The 20,923-nt window shown below is 45.5% G+C and overlaps 1 protein-coding gene across 1 annotated transcript in view; it reads left to right on the top strand.

Moving 5' to 3' along the window:
• Positions 1-1,006: 1,006 nt before the first annotated feature.
• Otoa (otoancorin) overlaps positions 1,007-20,923 on the top strand; it is a 69,930-nt gene continuing 50,013 nt past the window's right edge. The window contains exons 1-9 of the mRNA XM_021167659.2: positions 1,007-1,097; positions 2,003-2,031; positions 2,124-2,154; positions 2,272-2,299; positions 4,018-4,105; positions 8,771-8,902; positions 12,257-12,492; positions 15,526-15,629; positions 20,635-20,735. Coding sequence (XP_021023318.1) covers positions 1,007-1,097; positions 2,003-2,031; positions 2,124-2,154; positions 2,272-2,299; positions 4,018-4,105; positions 8,771-8,902; positions 12,257-12,492; positions 15,526-15,629; positions 20,635-20,735 — 840 coding nt within the window. The remainder of the gene's footprint in view (positions 1,098-2,002; positions 2,032-2,123; positions 2,155-2,271; positions 2,300-4,017; positions 4,106-8,770; positions 8,903-12,256; positions 12,493-15,525; positions 15,630-20,634; positions 20,736-20,923) is intronic.

Raw genomic sequence — 20,923 nt, 5'->3', positions numbered from 1 at the left:
AAATTCCTTTTTCTTTTTCTTTTCCTCTCTTTCTTCTTCGTTTTTCTTCCTTCCTTCCTTTCTCCCCCTCCCCCTTTCCCTCTCCATCTCATTCTCTTGCTCTCTTTTCGAGACAGACTGCCCTTGAACTTACTAGGCAGCTGAAGATAACCTTGACTTTCTGATTTTCTAGCCTTTCCTTCCTGAGTGCTGGGATTACAGGCGTGTACATTCAATGCCAAGTTTATGGTGCTTGGAATAGAACTTCGAGCTTCATACACGCTAGGCAAGTTCTCTACCAACAAAGCCACAACCCCAGCCCCTGAAATCCCTTGATCATAGAGTACCAAGTATGTAATCTTATAAAACTCTGGCAAACAATTTTCCAACCACAACACAGCCAACATGCGGTATTGCCAGTCTGCCTCTGTTAGTCACTTTAATGACTGTGTATGTGTGTGTGTGTGGAGGGGGGGATCTCATTGTGGGTTTATTTTATGCTATGTTTTATCCTGGGGTTAACAGGAAGGAAGGTGACATGCATGGGTTTAAATTATGAAAACAACCATCTGTCCTGTCTGCTTATTAAAAACCCACAAATGGAGCTTGTTTTGAGCAGAGCCCTGTCGAAAGTGACTCATGTTTTGTGTGCATATTGGACATTTTTATATCTATTTCCAGGAGTTCAACTCTGTTTTCCCATTGACCTGTCTTCTTACCGGATTGTAGGACTTCTCACATTCTGCATATGAAGCTCATGTGAGAGATGGTGAAGCAAGCACCTTGAAACACTCTTCTCCTCTGGGTGCTGTGGACCAGGGGTGGTGGTAAGCACAGAAATGGGGCGCTGAGGTCATGGAGAGAATGATGAGCATGTCTTAGACACATCCTGGAATCATTACACTATTTAAAATGTTTTTGAGGAATTTAGTGGCTGCATGTCCCTCTGCTCTTGAATATTCTTCAATCTATTTTTAAAAGAAAATGAAACCTGAGTCACCTGTGTGCTTGACTTAACTGCAGGAGGATGTCTCAGGGACCTAGGACATGCTCCCTTCTCCTGGTCCTCCTTCTGAGCCATGGAGGTGCCTATCAGAGAGAGCCAAGTCCCCGGCAGGGTAAGTCTTGAGGAGAAAGAGAGAGAGAGAGAGAGAGAGAGAGAGAGAGAGAGAGAGAGATTTCACAGCTTCTATAAATTTTAGGGGATGTAGCTGGATATGTCCGTTTGGGGTTATGATGTATTCCAGTGAGGGGGTGGTTAGCATTTGCCTGTCTGTGGGTATTCATAGGGCGTTTGGGCATATTATACATGGTTTATTTTATTATGTGTATTATTTATCCAAATAAGTGTATTATGCCATTTTCATGCATGCACACAATATGCTTCAGTGGAATTCATCCCCAACACCCTCTTCCCCCATTCCTCACAAGTTCAGTAGATCCCACACATGAGGGAAGCTTGCAGCTCCTGTCTTCCTGAATCTGACCCATGTTGATTAATGTGATGATCTCCGGTTCCAACATTTCTCCTGCAAATGACAAAACTTCATTCTTCTTTATGGTCAAATAATACTCTACCTGCTGTATAGACCACATTTCTTCATCAGTATTTTGTTGATGGATTTCCAGGCTGGCCCCATATCCTGGTAATTGTGAATATTTCCACACTGAACACATATGTGCAGATATCTCTGTGGTATGCTGCCTTAGCTGTCTATGTTGCCTCTGCTGCCTCTGTGTGACACGGAGTGGATCATATAGTAGCTCTACTTCAGTTTTTGGGATGTCTCTTTCTTGATTTCCACAATGGCTGGATAAAGTGACACTCCCAGTGGTGGTGTGTAAAGGTTCTCAGTTGGGGGGTTGTAAGCCAAGGTTTTCTCACACTGGCCACAGTTATTGCATCGATTTCAACTCAGGGAAAGCCCGCATGGATTTTGTTGGGCTCCTGTGGTAGCTACATTCGTCTTTACGAAGGTCCTCCTGTTCGGGTCTAGTCACATATCCAACGGCTTTCTTGCAGATTTACATCCATTGTTGCAGAAAATGGCGGTGAGTGCTCCAGTTCTATTTTAATCAGAATGCCCTCTACTAACGCTGCCAAATTTGCATGTTATACTCCATGTTATCTCTCTGCCTTTTAGGAGGAAATAATAGAGGGAAGCTATCTGAATGGTAATGTCCCCAGTCTGTCCCCATGTGTACCTTCTGAGACCTTCAAACAGAATACGGATGTGGTGTCTGTGGAATGACTCCGTTTAAAGCTGTCTTTCCGTTTTGTCCCTACTGTAGCGTTACTGGATCTCACACTGTTTGAAAGGTAATCTGCCTCGGGGGTGTTGAAAGGGACGGAGGTTTTTCCTAATAACCGTTACATAGAGCTTCCTGCTCGAGAAAAGTAGTATTGCAAAGAGCTCCAACCAATGTGCAGTGACTTAGTTGACACTTGCTCCTAGAACCCTATCCCTCCAATGGCGGAGCTTAAGACCAAGGTGCCCGAAGGACTCCCGAGGAGGCGACAGTATTCCCAGTGCTGGGGCAGAGAAACACATCCGAGTTTACTGCAGCCCTCTGGTTGGGGCTGCTTATTACCCTTTTGTGTAGAGCAATGAAGCTGAGGCTTGGGACAAGGGAGCGGAGGCCACACAGCTGGGGCGTGGCAGAGCTGGACTGTGACCCTTCCACCTGGCTCCAGGGCCAGCAGCCACCACTCTCCAGCGCTGTGCTGCTCAGGCCCGTGTGAGAGACTGGAGAGATGGGGTGCTGTGGCAGTGTGGCAGAAGGAAAGTTGTTCACATCAAATCTTCATATGTATTCTATAAAGAAGAGAAAATGGGGGCTTCGGGTCCCTTGGAGAGACAACCAATCGCATCAAGGTGAAAGGCCCCTGCAAACATCCCTCCTCCATGAGACCTCCAATGGGAGGTTTTAGATATATTCTCTCAAGATACAATTTTATTTACTTACTTATTATAAGCCTATACATCCATCTGTTTACCTACAACCAAAAAGAGGTTATAAAAAAGCTCTTTGTGCCAGGTGGTGGTGGCACACGCCTTTAATCCCAACACGCAGGAGGCAGAGGCAGGCAGACCTCTGAGTTTGAGGCCAGCCTGGTCTACAGAGTGAGTTCCAGGACAACCAAGGCTATGCAAAGAAACCTTTTTGTTTGAAATACAAAAAATAAGAACAACAACAACAACAACAACAATAATAACAACAAGGCTCTTTGTAGGGGCTGGGGAGATGGCTCAGTCAGTAAAGGGCTTGTCTCACAAGCAGGAGAACTTGAGTTTGACCCCCAGAACCTGATAAAAGCTTTGGACATGGTGACACATGCTTGTAATTTCAGTGCTGGGTCAGTACAGACCTGAAATTCTAAGGATTTCCTGACCAGCTAGTCTAGCTGAATCAGTAAACTCTTGGCCAATGAGAGACCATGTCTCAATGATACTTGAGGTTGTTGTTAAGCATTTACATGCACACACACACCCCTCTACACACACAATATATATATATATATATATATATATACACATGTATACACACACATAGAAATCTGTATACACACATACACACACACATATATATATATACATATATATATATATACACACACCTGTATACTCATATATACAATACACACCTGCATACACATATACATACCTATATACACATACATACCCCTGTTTACACACATCCCTGAATACACACATACCCTGACCTGTATATGCACACACATGCATATACACACACCCCTCTATACACACATACTCCCAACCTGTATATACACACACATACATATATATATATACACACACACACATACACTTGTGTACACCCACATACACAGATACCTGTACACATACTCATGAACATACCTCCTCCCATGTTGTCAGGTGAACGAACCTCTTACTTCTCAACCTAAAGTTCCTTAGCATCCTGGCCCATTCCACTCCTCTCTGAGCCCCAGGGCACATAGCCAGTACAAGAATGTTTGCAGACATTGACCTTTCTCCCATCCATCTTTGCTTGAAGGTCCCATGTCTGGACTGCAGACCTGTCCCACAGAGTCCTTGCCTATCTGAACTCAAGGAATGTGGCCTTCACCATTCCCAGCCTGCAGGTATGTATGTGACACATATTCCTACATGCTGCTATTGGTCACATTAGTGCACATCAGTTGTGCACCGAGTGGAAACTGGACTTTACTGATAAAAGAACAGCAGGAGTGTATTAGACACTTTTCTATTACTATAACAAAATCAGGAAAGTCAGGAAAGAGTTTTGGGATGAAGGGATGGGTCGGTAGTTAGAAGCGCTTGCTGCTCAGTCATAAGAACAAGAGTTCAGATCCCAGCACTCATGTTGGTGATTCACAAATGCCAGCAATTCCATATCCAAGGGATCTGATGTCCTCTCCTGGCCTCTGCAGGCATGTCTGCACACATGTGCACATATGCTCACACAGATACATACACACACACACACACACACTGATAAAATCAATCTTTTTTAAAAAGAAGGATTCTTAATCTACTTCATAGTTTAGAAGCTAACCATCTCTTAACATAATGCTGGTTCCTGCAAAGACGGAGCTGGGGATTAACCTTGATAGATGGCATTATAACAGTGGGTAAACCCGTGAGAGGGAAGGATCACACGGGGACACAGGGCTCATGGCCAAGCCCACTTTACTCCTCTCCTGAGAACTATCCAGTGTCTCATGGGAACTAACTCAGTTCCTTCCAAGGGCAGCATCCTATCGCCTCCCACCAGGTTCCACTTAAAGGTGGCATCACCTCCTAATGCCGCCTCACCAGGAACTGAACTCCTGATGAACGACCCTTGGGAGATAAACGACACCCAGCATGCTTGTGCTTGTTGGTGACAGCAGTGGACATTTGGCTGGAGCATCGGAAGGGCTTGGGGTGAGGGTGGGGTGATGACTGGGGTATTTGGGTGTGGCTGGCAGCTCAGGATGATACCTTGAGAACAGCATGGGAGACCCAGAATGTGTTATCCCAGCGCTCCGTACACCATTACTCTGTTTAGAAAAGAAGTCACATCATGGGTGAAAAAGTAAACGAACAGCACAGTGGTTTGTTATTTCTCGTTTTAATAGAAACAGAAGTATTAACAGACATTCACACCAGAACTGTACCCCGAAGGCTTCTTGATCACTCTCTGCTTGCTCACCTACCAGCTGGAGGGGCTGCTGGGCCCACATTGCATCTGTCATCATCTCTCTTAGCAATTGCCTTAGTCAGGGTTTCTATTCCTGCACAAACATCATGACCAAGAAGCAAGTTGGAAAGGAAAGGGTTTATCCGGCTTACACTTCCATACTGCTGTTCATCACCAAGGAAGTCAGGACTGGAACTCAAGCAGGTCAGGAAGCAGGAGCTGATGCAGAGGTCATGGAGGGATGTTCTTTACTGGCTTGCCTCCCCTGGCTTGCTCAGCCTGCTCTCTTATAGAACCAAGCCTACCAGCCCAGAGATGGCACCACCCACAAGGAGCCTTTCCCCCTTGATCACTAATTGAGAAAAGGCCTTACAGCTGAATCTCGTGGAGGCATTTCCCCAACTGAAGCTCCTTCCTCTCTGATAACTCCAGCTTGTGTCAAGTTGACACACAAAACCAGCCAGTACAATTGACCCCTTGTCAACTTGACACACAAACACATCACTAGTAAGCCCCAACCCTTACATTCTTATTCATCCCCAAGATCTAAATAACTTTAAAATTCCCACAGTCTTTACATATTCTTAAAATTTCAATCTCTTTCTAATCTCTTTTAAAATCCAAAGTCTTTTTATAATTAAAAGTCTCTTAACTCCACATGGGAGGCAGAGGCAGGCAGATTTCTGAGTTCGAGGCCAGCTTGGTCTACAAAGTGAGTTCCAGGACAGCCAGGGCTACACAGAGAAACCCTGTCTTGAAAAAAACCAAAAAAAAAAAAAGTCTCTTAACTGTGGGCTCCACTAAAATACTTCCTTCAAGAGGGAAAAACATCAGGGCACAGTCACAATCAAAAGCGAAATCAAACTCCAACCATCCAATGTCTGGGATCGACTTACGATCTTCTGGGCTCCTCCAAGGTCTTGGGTCACTTCTCCAGCCCTGCCCTTTGTAGCACACACCTTGTCTTCTAGACTCTAGATGTCTGTACTCCACTGTTGCTGTTCTTGGTGGTCATCTCATAGTACTGGCATCCCCAAAACACTGCTGTCTTCCACTGTAACTTGGCTTCAACAATAGCCTCTCATAGGCTCTCTTCATGGTGCCAAGCCTCAACTCCTTTGCATGATCCCTTCAGTCTTGGGCCATCAATTTCATCTGAGGCGCACCTTCACCAATGGCCTTCCATGGCCTCTCACAGTGCTGAGCCTCAGCTGCTCGGCATGACCCCTTCATGCCTCAAAACCAGTACCACCTGGGTGACTCTTACACATTACCAAGTCCTGCTGCAGCAGGAGGTACAACCTTGGCTATCTCTGCAACATAGCCTCTGTGCTCTCAGAAAACACTTCCCAGAAGATGTCACCTCAATGATGCTGGTCTCTTCTTAATCACCGCTAATTTCTTAGCTCCAGCTAACCAGCATCAACAGTCCAAGTAACACAAAGGTTTCACTTTAGTAGTTCTGGTATCTTGTTAACCACAGCTTATTCTTCAGCCCCAGCTAGCCAGAACCACAAAATCTTCATAATCAAAATAGCAATGGCCCTGAAAAGAGTCTTTAATCTTCCCTCTGAAATTTCACAAGCCAGGCCTCCATATTCTGCACTGTTCTCAACATTATCTTCCAAGCTCCTATACAACATCTGACAGAGCTCTTAATACCGAATGGATCTTCTAGCCCAAAGTTCCAAAGTCCTTCGACAGTCCTCCCCAAAACATGGTCAGGTTGTCACAGGAATACCCCACTCCTGGTACCAATTTGTCTTAGTCAGGGTTTCTATTCCTGTACAAACATCATGACCAAGAAGCAAGTTGGAGAGGAAAGGGTTTATTCAGCTTACACTTCCATACTGCTGTTCATCACTAAGGAAGTCAGGACTGGAACTCAAGCAGGTCAGGAAGCAGGAGCTGATGCAGAGGCCATGGAGGCATGTTCTTTACTAGCTTGCTCAGCCTGCTCTCTTATAGAGCCAAGCCTACCAGCCCAGAGATGGTCCCACCCACAAGGGGCCTTTCCCCCTTGATCACTATTTGAGAAAATGCCTTACAGCTGGATCTTGTGGAGGCATTTCCCCAATTGAACTCCTTCCTCTCTGATAACTCCAGCCTGTGTCAAGTTGATACATAAAACCAGCCAGTACAGCAATGTACTTAGCAGTAAGGAGCAGCCCCTTTCTCTCTGACAGTAAGGTTTCCCATAGTGATCAGTGTATTGCTGCTGTATGCATATTCTCATTCAGCAGCTCTACAGTCTTGACAGGTTGGCACAGCTGTAGACACTGAGAGTGAGTTGGGGAACTAGACATTACTCCCACAGTTCTGAGGTAGCGACAGACATCAGGTAAATAAGAACTCGTCAGGAGAAGAGAAACATGGCAGGCTCTACTGAGCACTTCTGCACTAGACACTATTGAGAAAGCCAGAGACATTTGATCCTCACAACACCCCACATGGTGAGCTCTATCATGGGCTCTGTTTTCCAGATGTGAATACTGAGGCCCAGTATGTAGGATCGCCAACTTAGCAAACACACATAGGATGTTCAGGGTATAGAGGTGTAGCTTAGTTGGTCGTGTAAGGATGTTCAGGGACTAGGGTGTTGCTCAGTCGATCATGTGCTTGCCTAGCGTTAATAAAGCTTTGAGCTTGACCGCAGAACAGCAGGAAATGGGCATGGCACACACCGGTGATCTTAGCACTAGGGAGGTGAAAGCAGAAGAATTCCAAGTTCAAAACCATCCTTGGCTGCACAGTGATTTGGGAAGCAGCCCGGGATACCGGAAACCCAGGGTCTCAAAAGACAAAGCACAAACAACACTTAAATATCCGCTCTCTAATTAGATTGAAGCTCAGGTAAGTGTGACCCTAAAGATTGCATACATGTTATCTGTCTTTTATATGCAGTGTTTGCCCACAGGCATTATTTCACACTTCCTTCTGGGAGCATAAGGGATATTTAAGAAACTGAGGCCGGGGCATCCAACTGTAACCCTGGCACCTGGGCAGTCGAGACAAGAGGCGTGTGGACTTAGGGCCAGCCTAGACTACACAGTGAGATTCCCACCCCTAAGGCTGAACAACAGCAGCAACAAGATCCAAAAGCTCCTGAATCCAAAAGAGAACAAGTCCAAAAATGGCAGAGGAGAGGCTGGCAGGAGAGGCTGGCGGCCTGACGGGGCACTGCAGACATGGCGATTCATTCTGCCTGGGTCTTCTCCTGTGCTCAGCACTAGGGGTTGAGTGGTAAGAGACCAGAGATACTCAGCTTCCTTGTAGCTCCCCCCTGCCCCGCCCACCTCAGACAAGGACCAGGCAGGCCATAGAAGGCCACAGAATTATGAAATCAGGCAGGCCATCGAGGGGGGAAAAGCATGCCCAATGCTGTCTGTTCTTTGCATTTCCTAAGTGGACTTGGAAATCTGGATTTTGTAAGGAATCCCCTGGCTTTATAGCATTAGGACCCACTAACCCCTCATATACAAGACTGCCTGCTAGCTGGCAGGCTCTGCCAGGTCGGCAAGGGGGAAACCTGCTGGGCTGCTGGCCTTGGTTCTGACACACTCCTCAGTCTTCTGACCTCAATGACTGAATCTCCCATGCCCAGGCAGTCATGGAAGCACATCTGGAACAGTATCTGTACCAGCCACGGAAGCTGCTGGAGGACCTGAGGGCTGCTGATAACCAGCAGTTCCACACTGCCATGAAATGCCTTCTGGAAGACAAATGGGGCCACCTGGTAAGGCACGCCTGGCAACCCACCATGAGAAGTAGCAAAGTAGTTGACATCTGCTGGGCCATTTTGGGTTCCTTCCCCTTTTCTCCATAACCAACCCTGCTTAGGACTCTAGGACCTGGCTTTTCCCTTCAGTTTCTCCATGTTACATTGTTATGGGCACTAAGGGTCCTAAGGGTCTTTTAACCGTTTGAATTGGTAAAAGTCTGAGGGCCATTGCTGTGTGCAGTGGGTGTATAGAGAGAAAGAACTGTCCTTGTCCTTAAGGTTACCCAGCCCTCCTGAGGCTCAACTGTGATATCTAACACTGCCAAAATAATTAAATAAGAGTAAGTATATAACCATTACAATCTTTAAATCCTCCCCCAAACCTGTGTGAATTAAAACTAAGAAGAATCTTAAGCCAGCTCAGCCGTGATGTGGCTCGGGATAAAGGCAAGCAACAGCTGACAGTGACCACAAAGCAAGTTTAGTGACATGCACACAGCATAGTGAGCAAGGTCCCCGAGTCCCAGAATGCCCCGAGGCTCCAAAGCTGAGGGCCAGTGTCTATTTAGTTCAGAGAGCTGCACATGAGTCACTGTTCCTAAATGGAGTTGAGAACCCTGCTAAGCCTCGGCTTCCTCACGCGGGCTCAGAAGGGAGTCTTTTCTTTTTCTAATTATTCTTCCTCCTTTTCTTCCTCTTCTTCCGCTCCTCTCCTTCCTTTCCCTCCTCTTCCTCCTCTTCTTTTCCCTCTCTCCTCCTTCCCCTCCCTCTTCCTCTCCATCCTCTTCTTCCTCTCCCCGCTCTTCTTCTTTTTCCTCTTCTTCCTCTCCCTCTTCCTACTCCTCTTCCTCCTTCTCCTCCTTCTCTCCAGCCTCCTTTTATATCACTCTAGGTATATCCAAAAAACATGATCAGTTCTTAGATCAAAGACAAAGTAATCAAGCGAAGTAGTAAGCAAGGAGATCAGACAAGATTAAGTAATTAAATCAAGTAGTAAGCAAAGAGATCGCATAGAGCAGTGATTCAGCAAAGCAGTGAGCAAAGCCGCATGGTCACTGCTTCTGATACTCTTGTCCGAGCCGACTTCCTTGTCCGAGCCCAGCGACAAATGCCAAATTCCTAGAAGCGGCACCAAAAGCTCTCAACATCTGTGTGTGTGTATGTGCACCACGTGTGTGCACCACGTGTGTGCCTGATGCCTGTGGAGGTCAGAAGAGTGCAGTGGGTTCTCTGGAACTGGGGGTTCTGGTAGGTGTAAGCTGTCCTATGTGGGTGCTAGGGATTGAACTCAGGTCTTCAGCCAAGGCAGCACACATTCTTCACGGCTGAGCTCTCCAGCTCTGAAATGCTAAGATTCTTGTTAGCTTTAATTCACACAGGTTTGGGGAGGACTTAAACATTTTAATGGTTTTATACTTATTTTTTTATTTAATTATTTTGGCAGTGCTAGGTATCAAACCTAGGGCCTCAGGAGTGCTAGGCAAATTATATTCCTAACTCCTAATCTGTCTTACTTTAATATTAGTTATTAAAACATAATAGCCACCAGCTCGGTATGAATAGATTTCATTTAGAAATGAACTTCAGGTTTTAAAAAAGATTCAGTTTAAAAATCTTATAAAAATACAGTATGAAGTTTATTGAGGCTTTTCTACATATGAGATATTTTTTCTAAGGGAATGACCAGCAAGGGACAAGTGAGTAAAGATGTAAGATTTGTAGGCCCCAGTCATCCCCCCAGTCGCTATTAAGTAATTCTGATAGTAGGTATGGGTATGTGCCAATAAAACTCTATTCACAAAGCCAAGTGGTGGGCCAGATCACCTGTTTCTCATTGTTTGTAAGGGTTTAGCATTCGTGGATTAATTTAATCTTCTCCACAGTATTCTTAAACAAGGATAAGAAAAATGTTATCGTTCTTCTTGTTGCTCAAGCCTGCAATCCCAGAACTCAGGAGGCCGAGGCAGCAAGAGATTCTGACGTCATTCTGGGCTACATAGAAAGTTTCAGTCCAGACTGGACCACAAAAGCTCATTCTCTCTACCCCTTCTCTCTCTCCTCCCCCCCCTCAAACACACACACACACACACACACACACACACACACACACACACACTCACACACACACACTCACACACACACACACTCACACACACACACACACACACTCACACACACACTCACACACACACACACTCACACACACACTCACACACACACACACTCACACACACACACACACACACACACACACACACGGACTGAAGGTTTAACATTGTGGTTAAGTGCTAGCCTAGGATACACAATTTTTTGAGTTCCATGTGCAGCACCTGCAAACAAATTAAAAAATAAGAAATACGTTTGCATTTTAATAATCAGGCAAGGAAACGGAGTCTTGCAGAGCATAATAACCTCTAGTGACACAGCTTAGAAATACTGAATCTGAGGGCGGAAAATGGGCTCCTACCTAGAGAAGCCAAGGGCCTATCTCAGAGTGATGTTTAAAAAAACAAACAAACCTTTAAAACAAATCACAGGTCACAAAGGAAGTCAATTCTCATGAAGAGCACTTACAGAAGAGCCCAGTACAAACACAGAGGTAAACTGTGTGTTTAACACATCCACAAACAGAACTCAGTCTAGCGACTTCTGAAACTCTCAACAAGTGTTGACTGGAAAGATCTCAAGATGTCTGCAGTGACTGCAGTGCACTGTGAAGATGCCCATGGTTTCGGTTGTGACAAAGATCCTGCCCTAGCTGCACAGCCTGGTGCCTATGGTCACCCCTGGAGCGAACACCACAAGTCAGTTCTATGCTAGCGAAGGTGAAGGTGTGATTGTCATGGTGCTCACCCGGAGCATGCCAAGCCACCCAGTATAGGAAGAGCAGGTGAAAGCCTTGCCTTTAAGCCTAAGGTGATAGAAACTTCTAGAAGCTCCCACTAGGAGCATGCTATGAAACTGACCCTGAATTTCTTCATGCTTCCAGTGCTGTTGAGTCAAGAGGCGGCTCTCATGTGCCTGTGATGGTTTGAATATGGAATGTGCCCGTAAGCTCATGGTCAAGCTGATGGGTTTATTTAGGGAGAGGTGGTGGAAATTTTAGGAGATGGGGTCGAATTGTAGGTAGTAGGTCTTGGGGGACAGGCTTTGAAGATTATGATTAGTTACTTCATTTCCCTGTTTCCGGTCAACAATGCCGTGAACAACCGCCTCTACAAGTTCCCACCCCTGTCATGTTCTGCTTAAACACATGGGACCGAGTGACCCTGAAACCAGGACACCAGATACACATTTCTCCTTCAAGCTGTCTTCTCGTGTGCTTTGGCCACACAGCTACACTGACTTTAATCTCTCTCATTCCTTCAGGACCTGGAGGACGTCGTCATCAACTTGGGAGACATTCGGGATGAGGCCCTTCAGAGCCCTGGTGTGAACCGCAGCCTCTTTCTCATCACATTGGAACGCTGTTTCCAGGTGCTGAATGCCTTGGAGTGTGTGGAGGTCCTGGGCAGGGTGCTCAGAGGGTCCTCCGGCAGCTTCCTGCAGCCAGACATCACAGACAGGCTACCCCAGGACCTGCACGAGGATGCCTTTAAGAACCTGTGAGTCTTTCCCTTCGAATGCTTAATTCTGTAGGCTGCTCAGGGGCTGCTGTGAGGATTCAGGGAGGTTAATATTCAGTAAGGGGGAAGATGGTGGTGCAGGCAAACATACGTCTGCTGAAGCAGAGCTGAGAGACGCTTTGATTAAAACTCTTCTCTCAACTGTAGTCATCTGGATGGAAACTCTTCTAGTTTTTGCCACACCTATTCACCACCTGTCCTGTGGTCTGTTTTCACCACCTGCCCTTTGTTTCCACTTAAGAAAGCCTGGGGAATGGCTCGGTGGTAAAGCATTTGGTGTGCAAACATGGGGACCAGAGTTTGGATTGCCAGAGCCCATGTAAAGGGCAGGTGGATGTGTCAGCTTGCCTGTAATTCCAGCCTGGAAAGGCAAAGACAGGGCATTCCCAGAACAAACAAGTTAGGGAGTCTAGCCTTATCAAGAGATTCTGGGCTTGATTAAGAGACCCTGCCTAAAGAATAAAGTGGGAAAGCAAGCAATGAAGATTCCCAACATCAGCATTAGCCTCCATAGGCATGGGCACACATGTGCACCCACACACATGCAAACAGACACGTACAACACACATAAATACACAGAAAAGAAAAAAAATTAAAGAAAATTTGGCTTCATTTTAATGAATAGAAAATCAGTATTTTTGTTTTAAGTAAAAAAATAATCTTAAAACACACTGAAAACCAGTGCCTCAATATCCTGGCTACCTACATTGTTCTCCTGAGCATCTTAATCAGCTGTAGGCTGGGTACCTTGGACAACAGACACTTATCTCTGGTGGCTGGGACTTCCAAGGTCAAGGCATGGCAGGCTTGGTATCCTTTTCCTTTCATAGGAGTATCTTCTTGCCATGTTCTCTCATGGCAGAAGGGTCACAAGAGCTCTTTGGAGTCTCTTAGACAAGGGCACTAATTCCAGTCATGAGGGCTCTGTCTCATGACCCTGAGCTGACTTGCCCCAGGTTTTCTCTCCCCATCTTCCTCTACCTACCTACCTATCAACCATCTCTTTTCTCTTCTTTATGGGTGAGATGTTTAAGGGCAGAGACTAACTGACTCCCCTAGGGCAGTAGCATTCCATGGGGAATGGGAAACAGTGTTTTGCAGTGGGAAATCTCTCCCTTAAATGATGCTTACCACTCCCCCCCTCTGTGTGTGTGTGTGTGTGTGTGAGCGCACGTGCGCGTGTGCATATCTCTGTGTGTCTTCCCATTTTCCCTGCTTTTCAACTATCTTTGTTTTTTAAAAGCAAAGCAAGGTGCTGGAGACAGGGCCCAGTGGTTAAGAGCACTTGCTGCTCTTGCAGAGGACCTGAGTTTGGTTCCCAGTATCTTCATCCAGTGGCTCACAGCCACCTCTGGCTCCAGTTCCAGAGGATCCGAAGAAGCCCTCTTCTGGCCTCTGCTGCCACTGCACACATGCGATGCACATACAGTTAAGCAGTCACACACACACATTAAAAAAAATTGAAACAAGAAGCCAATGGAAAGGAAAGAAAGAGATAGAAAATACAAGGACAACATTGTGTGAGGGTTAAAGGAGAACTTGTATGTGCACATATAGAATTAATGACTGGAAAGGGGGCTGGTGGGAATGCTTGATAGGAAAGGTGGATGAATTATTGGCATGGTAGGTTGTACTCATGGTGTGAATGTGAGTAGAGGAAGGCTCCCAGGACACAGAGGTTTGGAAGGTTTTCAAGATGACCAAGAGGGTTGGGCAGTGCTAGAGGCAATGAAATGGCAAGTCCTATTTGTACCATCTAGGACCTCTGGGTTGGGTGAGAAGGAGAGAATGGTGACTGGAGCCATGGGGTGGGGGGTGGTACAGCAGTGGCAAATCAGACTGCTGCAGTGACTTAGAGAGTGACAAGACCACTTCCCACAAGCAGGAGGTTACTTGTCAAGGCACCAGAGATGAACTGGTGCTTACAACAATTAGAGATGGGCTGTGGTGATGTTGAGGACACACCATGGGGCAGATGCTGTGGAGATAGTTGGTAATTCCTTAAGGGGCTAAACAGGGGGATGGGCATGCAGCTCACTGGTAGAGCATGCACATTGCATGTGTGAGCTTTAGGCTCAATTCCAAGCACCAACACACAAAGAAGCAAGACAAAAGATGAACACAATCTAAATGTCCATTGGCTGATGACTGGACAACCACAATGTAGTCTACTCATATAATGAAATATTATTTATTCATAAAAAGTAATTATTTATTCATAAAAGGGGAGAAAGTGGACTGGTGGCTTCCAGGAGCTGGGGAGCCAGGAGCTGAGGAGTGGCAGCTAAGGGGTTGGAGTTTCTTTGTAAGCTGCTGGAAATGGTTTTATTGGTGGTGGTGGTGGGGTGGGGTTCGAGACAGGGTTTCTCTGTATAGCCCTGGCTGTTCTGGAACTCACTCTCTAGACCAGGCTGGCCTCGAACTCAGAAATCCGTCTGCCTCTGCCTCCTGAGTGCTGAGATTAAAGGTGTGCGCCACTGCTGTTCCAGATGTAATCAAGTTGACAGTCGAGAGCAGCTCTCACACACCCACTCTCACACAACACATATGTAAAAGTCAGAAGCTAAGCTCTGTGCATGCTGCGTTTGGAGCTTGAATTAACTCACGAAAGACAATACTTTCTAGTTTTACCCATCTTCTTGAAAGTATCATGAGTTGATTTTCTTGAGACATGGTCTTATGCAGCCCGGGCTAGCCTCAAAATTGTTGTGAGTTCAAGGCTGATCTTGACCTGACTTTCCTGATTCTGCTTTTGGGAGTGCTGGTGAATTATATACTTTAAATAGGAACAGTATAGGGTATATAAGCTATATCTCAAAAAAGCTAACCACACACACACACACACAAGGAACTAAGAGCTGAGGGGGCAGAGGCAGGACCCACAGGATGCTCTTTGGAAAATGGTCAATGCAGCAAAGGCTTGTGAAGGGTTTCAGCATGGCAGCCCTGGGCACAGTGCCCTCACAGCTCCTTCAGGGTGGGCGTTCACCTGGGTGTGTCCGTGTGTCTTAGGTCCGCAGTGTTCAAAGACCTCTATGACCAGACTTCAGCTCACACCCAGAGAGCTCTCTACTCATGGATGACGGGGATCCTGAGGACACCCTTCAACGTCACCGGTGAGACCTGCCTACCAGGGGTTGGGGGTTGGTTGGAGTAACTTCTAGAACTCCACCCTCTAGAAGGTGCTCCACTCTGGGCTGCTTTCATTGCTTTTATAAGCTTCACTCCGTCCCCTCTGCCACACTTTCAGGACCACATTCCATGGCATCAGCCTGATCCTCAAATGCTCACGTTTCTGAAGGGACGATGTGTCTGTCTGTCTTACAAGTAGCTGTTGCATGTCCTGGTTCTGTGGTGACAGCTTACATTTGATAAGAGCCTTTAGAATAAGCTTTCTATGTGGAAAATGTGTGCATTAAAGTGAGAAAGTTTTGGTTAGAAAATTTTCTGTTGGTTCTTGGCAACCAAAGCAAAGGTTCCTTGGGGGTGCATTGGGGTGCTTTTATTTGACAGATGTACACTAAAATCTTGCTTATGTCCCACAGTGGCCAAGGCATAGATGGGAATGCTGTAGAGCTTCAGGTTTTTCTTTTATTCTTTGTATGTGTGTATGTGAATTTGTCTGTGTATATGTGAGTTTGTGTGTGTGTGAGTGTGTGCATGTATATGTGTGCATTTGTATGTCTCTGTATTTGTGAGTGTACACCTGTTTGTGTGTTTGTATATAGAAATCAGAGGACATCCTAAGCTGTTGTACCTCAGGCGATCACCATCCTTTTTGAGACAGAATCTTTCACTGAGACTTGGGGATTGCTGGCTAGGTGAGCTAGCTAGCCAGCAAACCCCATGATCCAAGCCCATGCCACATTAGGCTTTTTTGCTGTTTTATTTGTTGTTGTTTGCTTGTTTGTTTGTTTGTTTTGTTTTCGAGACAAGGTCTCACTATGTGGCCTTCACTAGCCTGCAACTCACTATGTAGACCAGGCTGGCCTCAAACTCAAACTCATAGAGACCTGTCTTCTTCTACTCTTCCAGTGCTGGGATTAAAGGCACATGCCACCATGCTTGGCCAGTGGTTGTTTGTTTGTTTGTTTGTTTTTGTGCTCTGGGTATTAAACCCAGGTTTTCTTGTTTGTTTGAGGAGCACTTTACTAATGTGCAATCCGTTGTGTGCTCTGACCTTGTGTAGACTTTTCCCTTGTCCTTGCTCCCTGAACAATATGATATGACACCTATTAGTAAAATATTCCCATTGTGTTTAGCACTAAAAATGATGTAGAGATGTTGCTAAGAGGTTTGATAGGTCACTTGTGTTTTCAGAGTGCTTAATTTCTATAGGATCAAACTGCTTGACCCCATGCTAGTTTATTTATATAAGGGGTCTAGAATAATAATAATAATCAAGGAGTTGGGTATCTCCATGGGGCCCGAGGCTCATGGCTTCAGGGTGGTTATGTTTCATGCTACTGCAGAGAATCAGAGAAGAGAGGGAGAGAGAAAGACAGGGTATCCTGGGGGAAGCTGGTTAGCTTGACTAGCCAAATTGATGAGTCCTGGGTTCAAGCGAGAACTCACTGCCTCAACATATAAGACAGAGAGCGATCAGGGAAGACACATTCGGCTTCTGACCTCCACATGCACATGCATACATGCACATATCCACACATACACATGAACACTCATACACACATGTACATCATGCACACATACCCATGACAAAAAATGAGGAACAATTTTAGCTTATTAAACCTGTAGTCAGACACTGAATCTTGAAAACAGGCATGAATGATGGACGAATGAGGGGGCTTGCATGCCAGTAAAGTCTGCATGGACATTGGTATTTGAGCTAATATAATATCCATGGTTTACCAAACATTAGTGCTTTCTAATTTCTCTTCAATCATGTAAAAACTGTTCTTGGTTTTCAGATTATATAGAAACTGGGTGGCCTGGGTCCATCCCGTGGGCTAGGGTTGGCCAATCTCTGAACTAAGAAATCAGGGAAGACTTCTTGAATGGGTGCCATCTGGATTAAATCGAATATGACCTATCCTGTGAGGCTCCAGGAAGGGAGACATTTGATGGTGAAGGACAGCAGACACATTCAAGTGATTTGGAGTGAGAAGGAATTCATTGTCTTGGGAGGACACAGAGGAAGCCAGCAGGGCAGGGACACAGGATGTGTCGGCCAGTCCTTTCCTGGAATCAATTTCTGAGACTCCCATGGGAGCAACTTTAAACAACACATAATCAATGTCTTAAGCACATGGGTGAATTCCCTCGGCCTGGTTCCAGTCATGACTTCTGGTAGCCTGAGCCTCACACCACAGAACCCCGAGGAGCCCACTCAGGCCTTTATTGTCAGTTTAGTTGGGAATCAATTTTCCTTCTAGAATTCCTATGTGTGGAAAGTTCCATTATTAAATTACACTGAATTCAAGTTCATTTTGTTTGGGCCCTATATTCTTTTAGTCCGTGAACTCCCCAGAGTTTATGGGCTGAACTTTGATTATTAAAATACTGCATGCGGAGGGATCATGGTTCTGTAGAACTGCAGCTCCTGCTTTGTAATTGGCTGGGGTAAGGCCAATTCAGCTTGGGTCTTGGTGAATGTGGTGGCCCTTGTGACCACACTTCCCTTCAACAGCCACTCCAGATGTCAACAGCGACATCTACACACTTCTGTTAAAAAGTGTGTGTGTGATGTATGTGTGTATGTATGTGCACAGGTGTGATGGCCAGAGTTAGTAGACATCAGATGTCTTCCTCAACTACTTTCCTCTTTATTATTGTAGACAGGGGCTCTCACTATACCTGGAGCTCACTGATTGGCTGAATTGACTAGCCAATGAGTGCGTTGGCCAATGAGGAAGTAAGGGATCCATTTACATCCTCACTGTTACCTCTGGATTGTTGGGTTACAGACGTATGCTTCTGTGGGTGCTACAGATCCAAACTTGGGTCCTTGTATTTTTGAGGCAGCACTTTACCAACAGAGTCATCCAAACCCCACCTGTCTAACTCCCTAGCTTGAGGAGATAACAGGGTTTTGTTTGTCTATTTGTTTTGTTTTGTTTTGTGCATCAGCCCATGAAAATGTTGACGTGTGCATCTTATCCAGACCCCGCCAATGTCCACAGCCCCTAAGCAGTTCTTGGTGACAGATTTATATGGTATCATTTCTTCCTTTTCCCCAAATGCCACCAATACAACACTGTGTGCAAAGATCTGTACCAAAGGCCTGGGGGCAGGGCAGCTTCCACCAATTCCAGTTCATTGAAACTTGACGTTGGACCCTGGCTGTGATTATTCTGAAAGTCCTATTGATATGTCACAGGTGTGGGATTTCAGATGCCAGAGCACATTGATACAAAGACTTCTTTGGAAATTGCCAAGAGAAAGAGATTATTTCCAGCTAAGGAGATAAAGTACAACTCAAGCTGGGTTTGAAAGCACAACTCCAGCTATATGGGAGGCTCAGCACAAGGATAGCAAGTTCAAAACCGGCCAGGGCAACTGAGTAAGACCTTATAACTAAGGAGAAATAGGGTGGAGAGCTTTTTAGTGGCTGAGCCCTGGCCTGGCCTATGTGAAGCCTTGGATTCAACCCGTAGCATCATCTAAAAACAAACAAAACAAAACAACAAAAGCAAAAGCAGAACTGAGGGGCTGGGGAGAGAGCTCAGTTGTTAAAGTGCTTGGAAGGCAACTTATGAAGACCTGAGTTCAATCCCCAGAGCTCATGCAAAAAGTCAGGCATAGTGGTGTTTGTTTATAATCTCAGTGCTGGGGAGGGAGAGACATTCCCAAGGATCCGAGTCTGCTCAGTGGGTGCTAGGGAAGTGAGAGATTATTTACAAAAAGCAAACAAGCAAACAATACACAAGACAACAACAACAACAAGAAGTTGAATATCACATGGGAAATGGGAAGTTTCGCTTAAACACACACACACACACACACACACACACACACACACACACTCCAAAAGGCTTCAACGAAGAAAAAAATAATTTGAAGGTAGACAAAAATTAAGGAAAGACATTCCAGGCAAACAGAGATTCCAGGAACTTGGGGTCCATGCAGGCAAGCTTGGTTTCATTCAAATATAGTACATTGTGGGACTAAGGATGACAGCCTGCTAAGTCAGGATTATTAACTGGATTAAAATGAAGTAATAATAAGAGAGGCAAACATACCTCACACTGTCAGATTATTGACTAAAGAACTGAACTCAAGGGTTGGAAAGATGGCTCAGCAGGTAAGAGCACTGACTGCTCTCCCAAAGGTCCTGAGTTCAAATCCCAGCAACCACATGGTGGCTCACAACTCTCCATAATGGGATCTGACGCCCTCTTCTGGTGTGTCTAAAAGACAGCTACAGTGTACTCACATATGATAAATAAATAAATCTTAAAAAAAAAAAAGAACTGAACTCAAATCACTGTTTTTGGGCCTCAATTATTGAAACATCATCCGAGTGCCTAACAAGTTTCAGGTAATGATGATGTTGATCTGTGGACCACACCGTCAGGTAGCAAGGCTCATATCTGTGGCTGTGGCCTGTGTGTCTTTTGGGGTCTCACAGGTTGGACTCAGTAGATGGTAGCTGAATAAATTAGGGAATGCCATGGAGTCCTGACACCGAAGATGTCTTGGATCACCACATACCAAGTGTGTGTATGTGGAGGCCAAAGTCAGTGCTGGGAGGTTCCCTCAATCGCTTCCCACCCTATTTGTTTATTTAAGTGTACGTGTGTGTGTGTGTGTGTGTGTGTGCGCACGAGTGCTTCCAGCTCTTCCAGCTTTTTTTGGAGACAAAATCTTTCATTGAACCTGGAGTACACTAATTTGGCTAGGATGTCTGGCCAGCAAGGCCCAGGAATCTTCCCATTTTTACCTCCCCAGTGTTGGGATTATACAGGAATTAAAGCCAGGCCATCTAGCCTGTTTTTGTTGTTGTTGTTGTTGTTGTTTTTTTCTCCCAATGTGGGCTCTGTGGCATCAAACTCAGGTGCTCATGCTTGTATGGCCAGCGCGTCACCAGCTGCACCCCCTCCCCACTTAGAAGCTGTTATTTGTGTGTTTACTCATTCTTTCTTTCTCTCTCTCTCTTTGTAGATGGCTCAGTTTCATGGGTCAGTGCAGAAAAGTTATGGATTTTGGGCAGATACATGGTTCACCTATCGTTTGAAGAAATTATGAATATTAGCCCTATAGAAGTAAGTTGGGAAAAGTATATTTTTATGTCCTTATTGCTAATATACCTTGAGTGACATATGCTCTAAATTTCCAGTGTTTGCTAAGCCAAGGTGTCCTGGGAACTGTATACCTTAGCCAGATATATCTCTACCTTTTAGACAAAACTCTAGGAACAAAGTCTCAAAGAGTCAATGGTGGGGTTGTATTC

Source organism: Mus caroli, unplaced genomic scaffold (genome assembly GCF_978045245.1).
Source record: "Mus caroli unplaced genomic scaffold, Mus_caroli_1 scaffold_8, whole genome shotgun sequence".
In the NCBI taxonomy this organism is placed as follows: Eukaryota; Metazoa; Chordata; class Mammalia; order Rodentia; family Muridae; genus Mus; species Mus caroli.
This window is presented reverse-complemented; position numbering and strand designations above follow the sequence as displayed.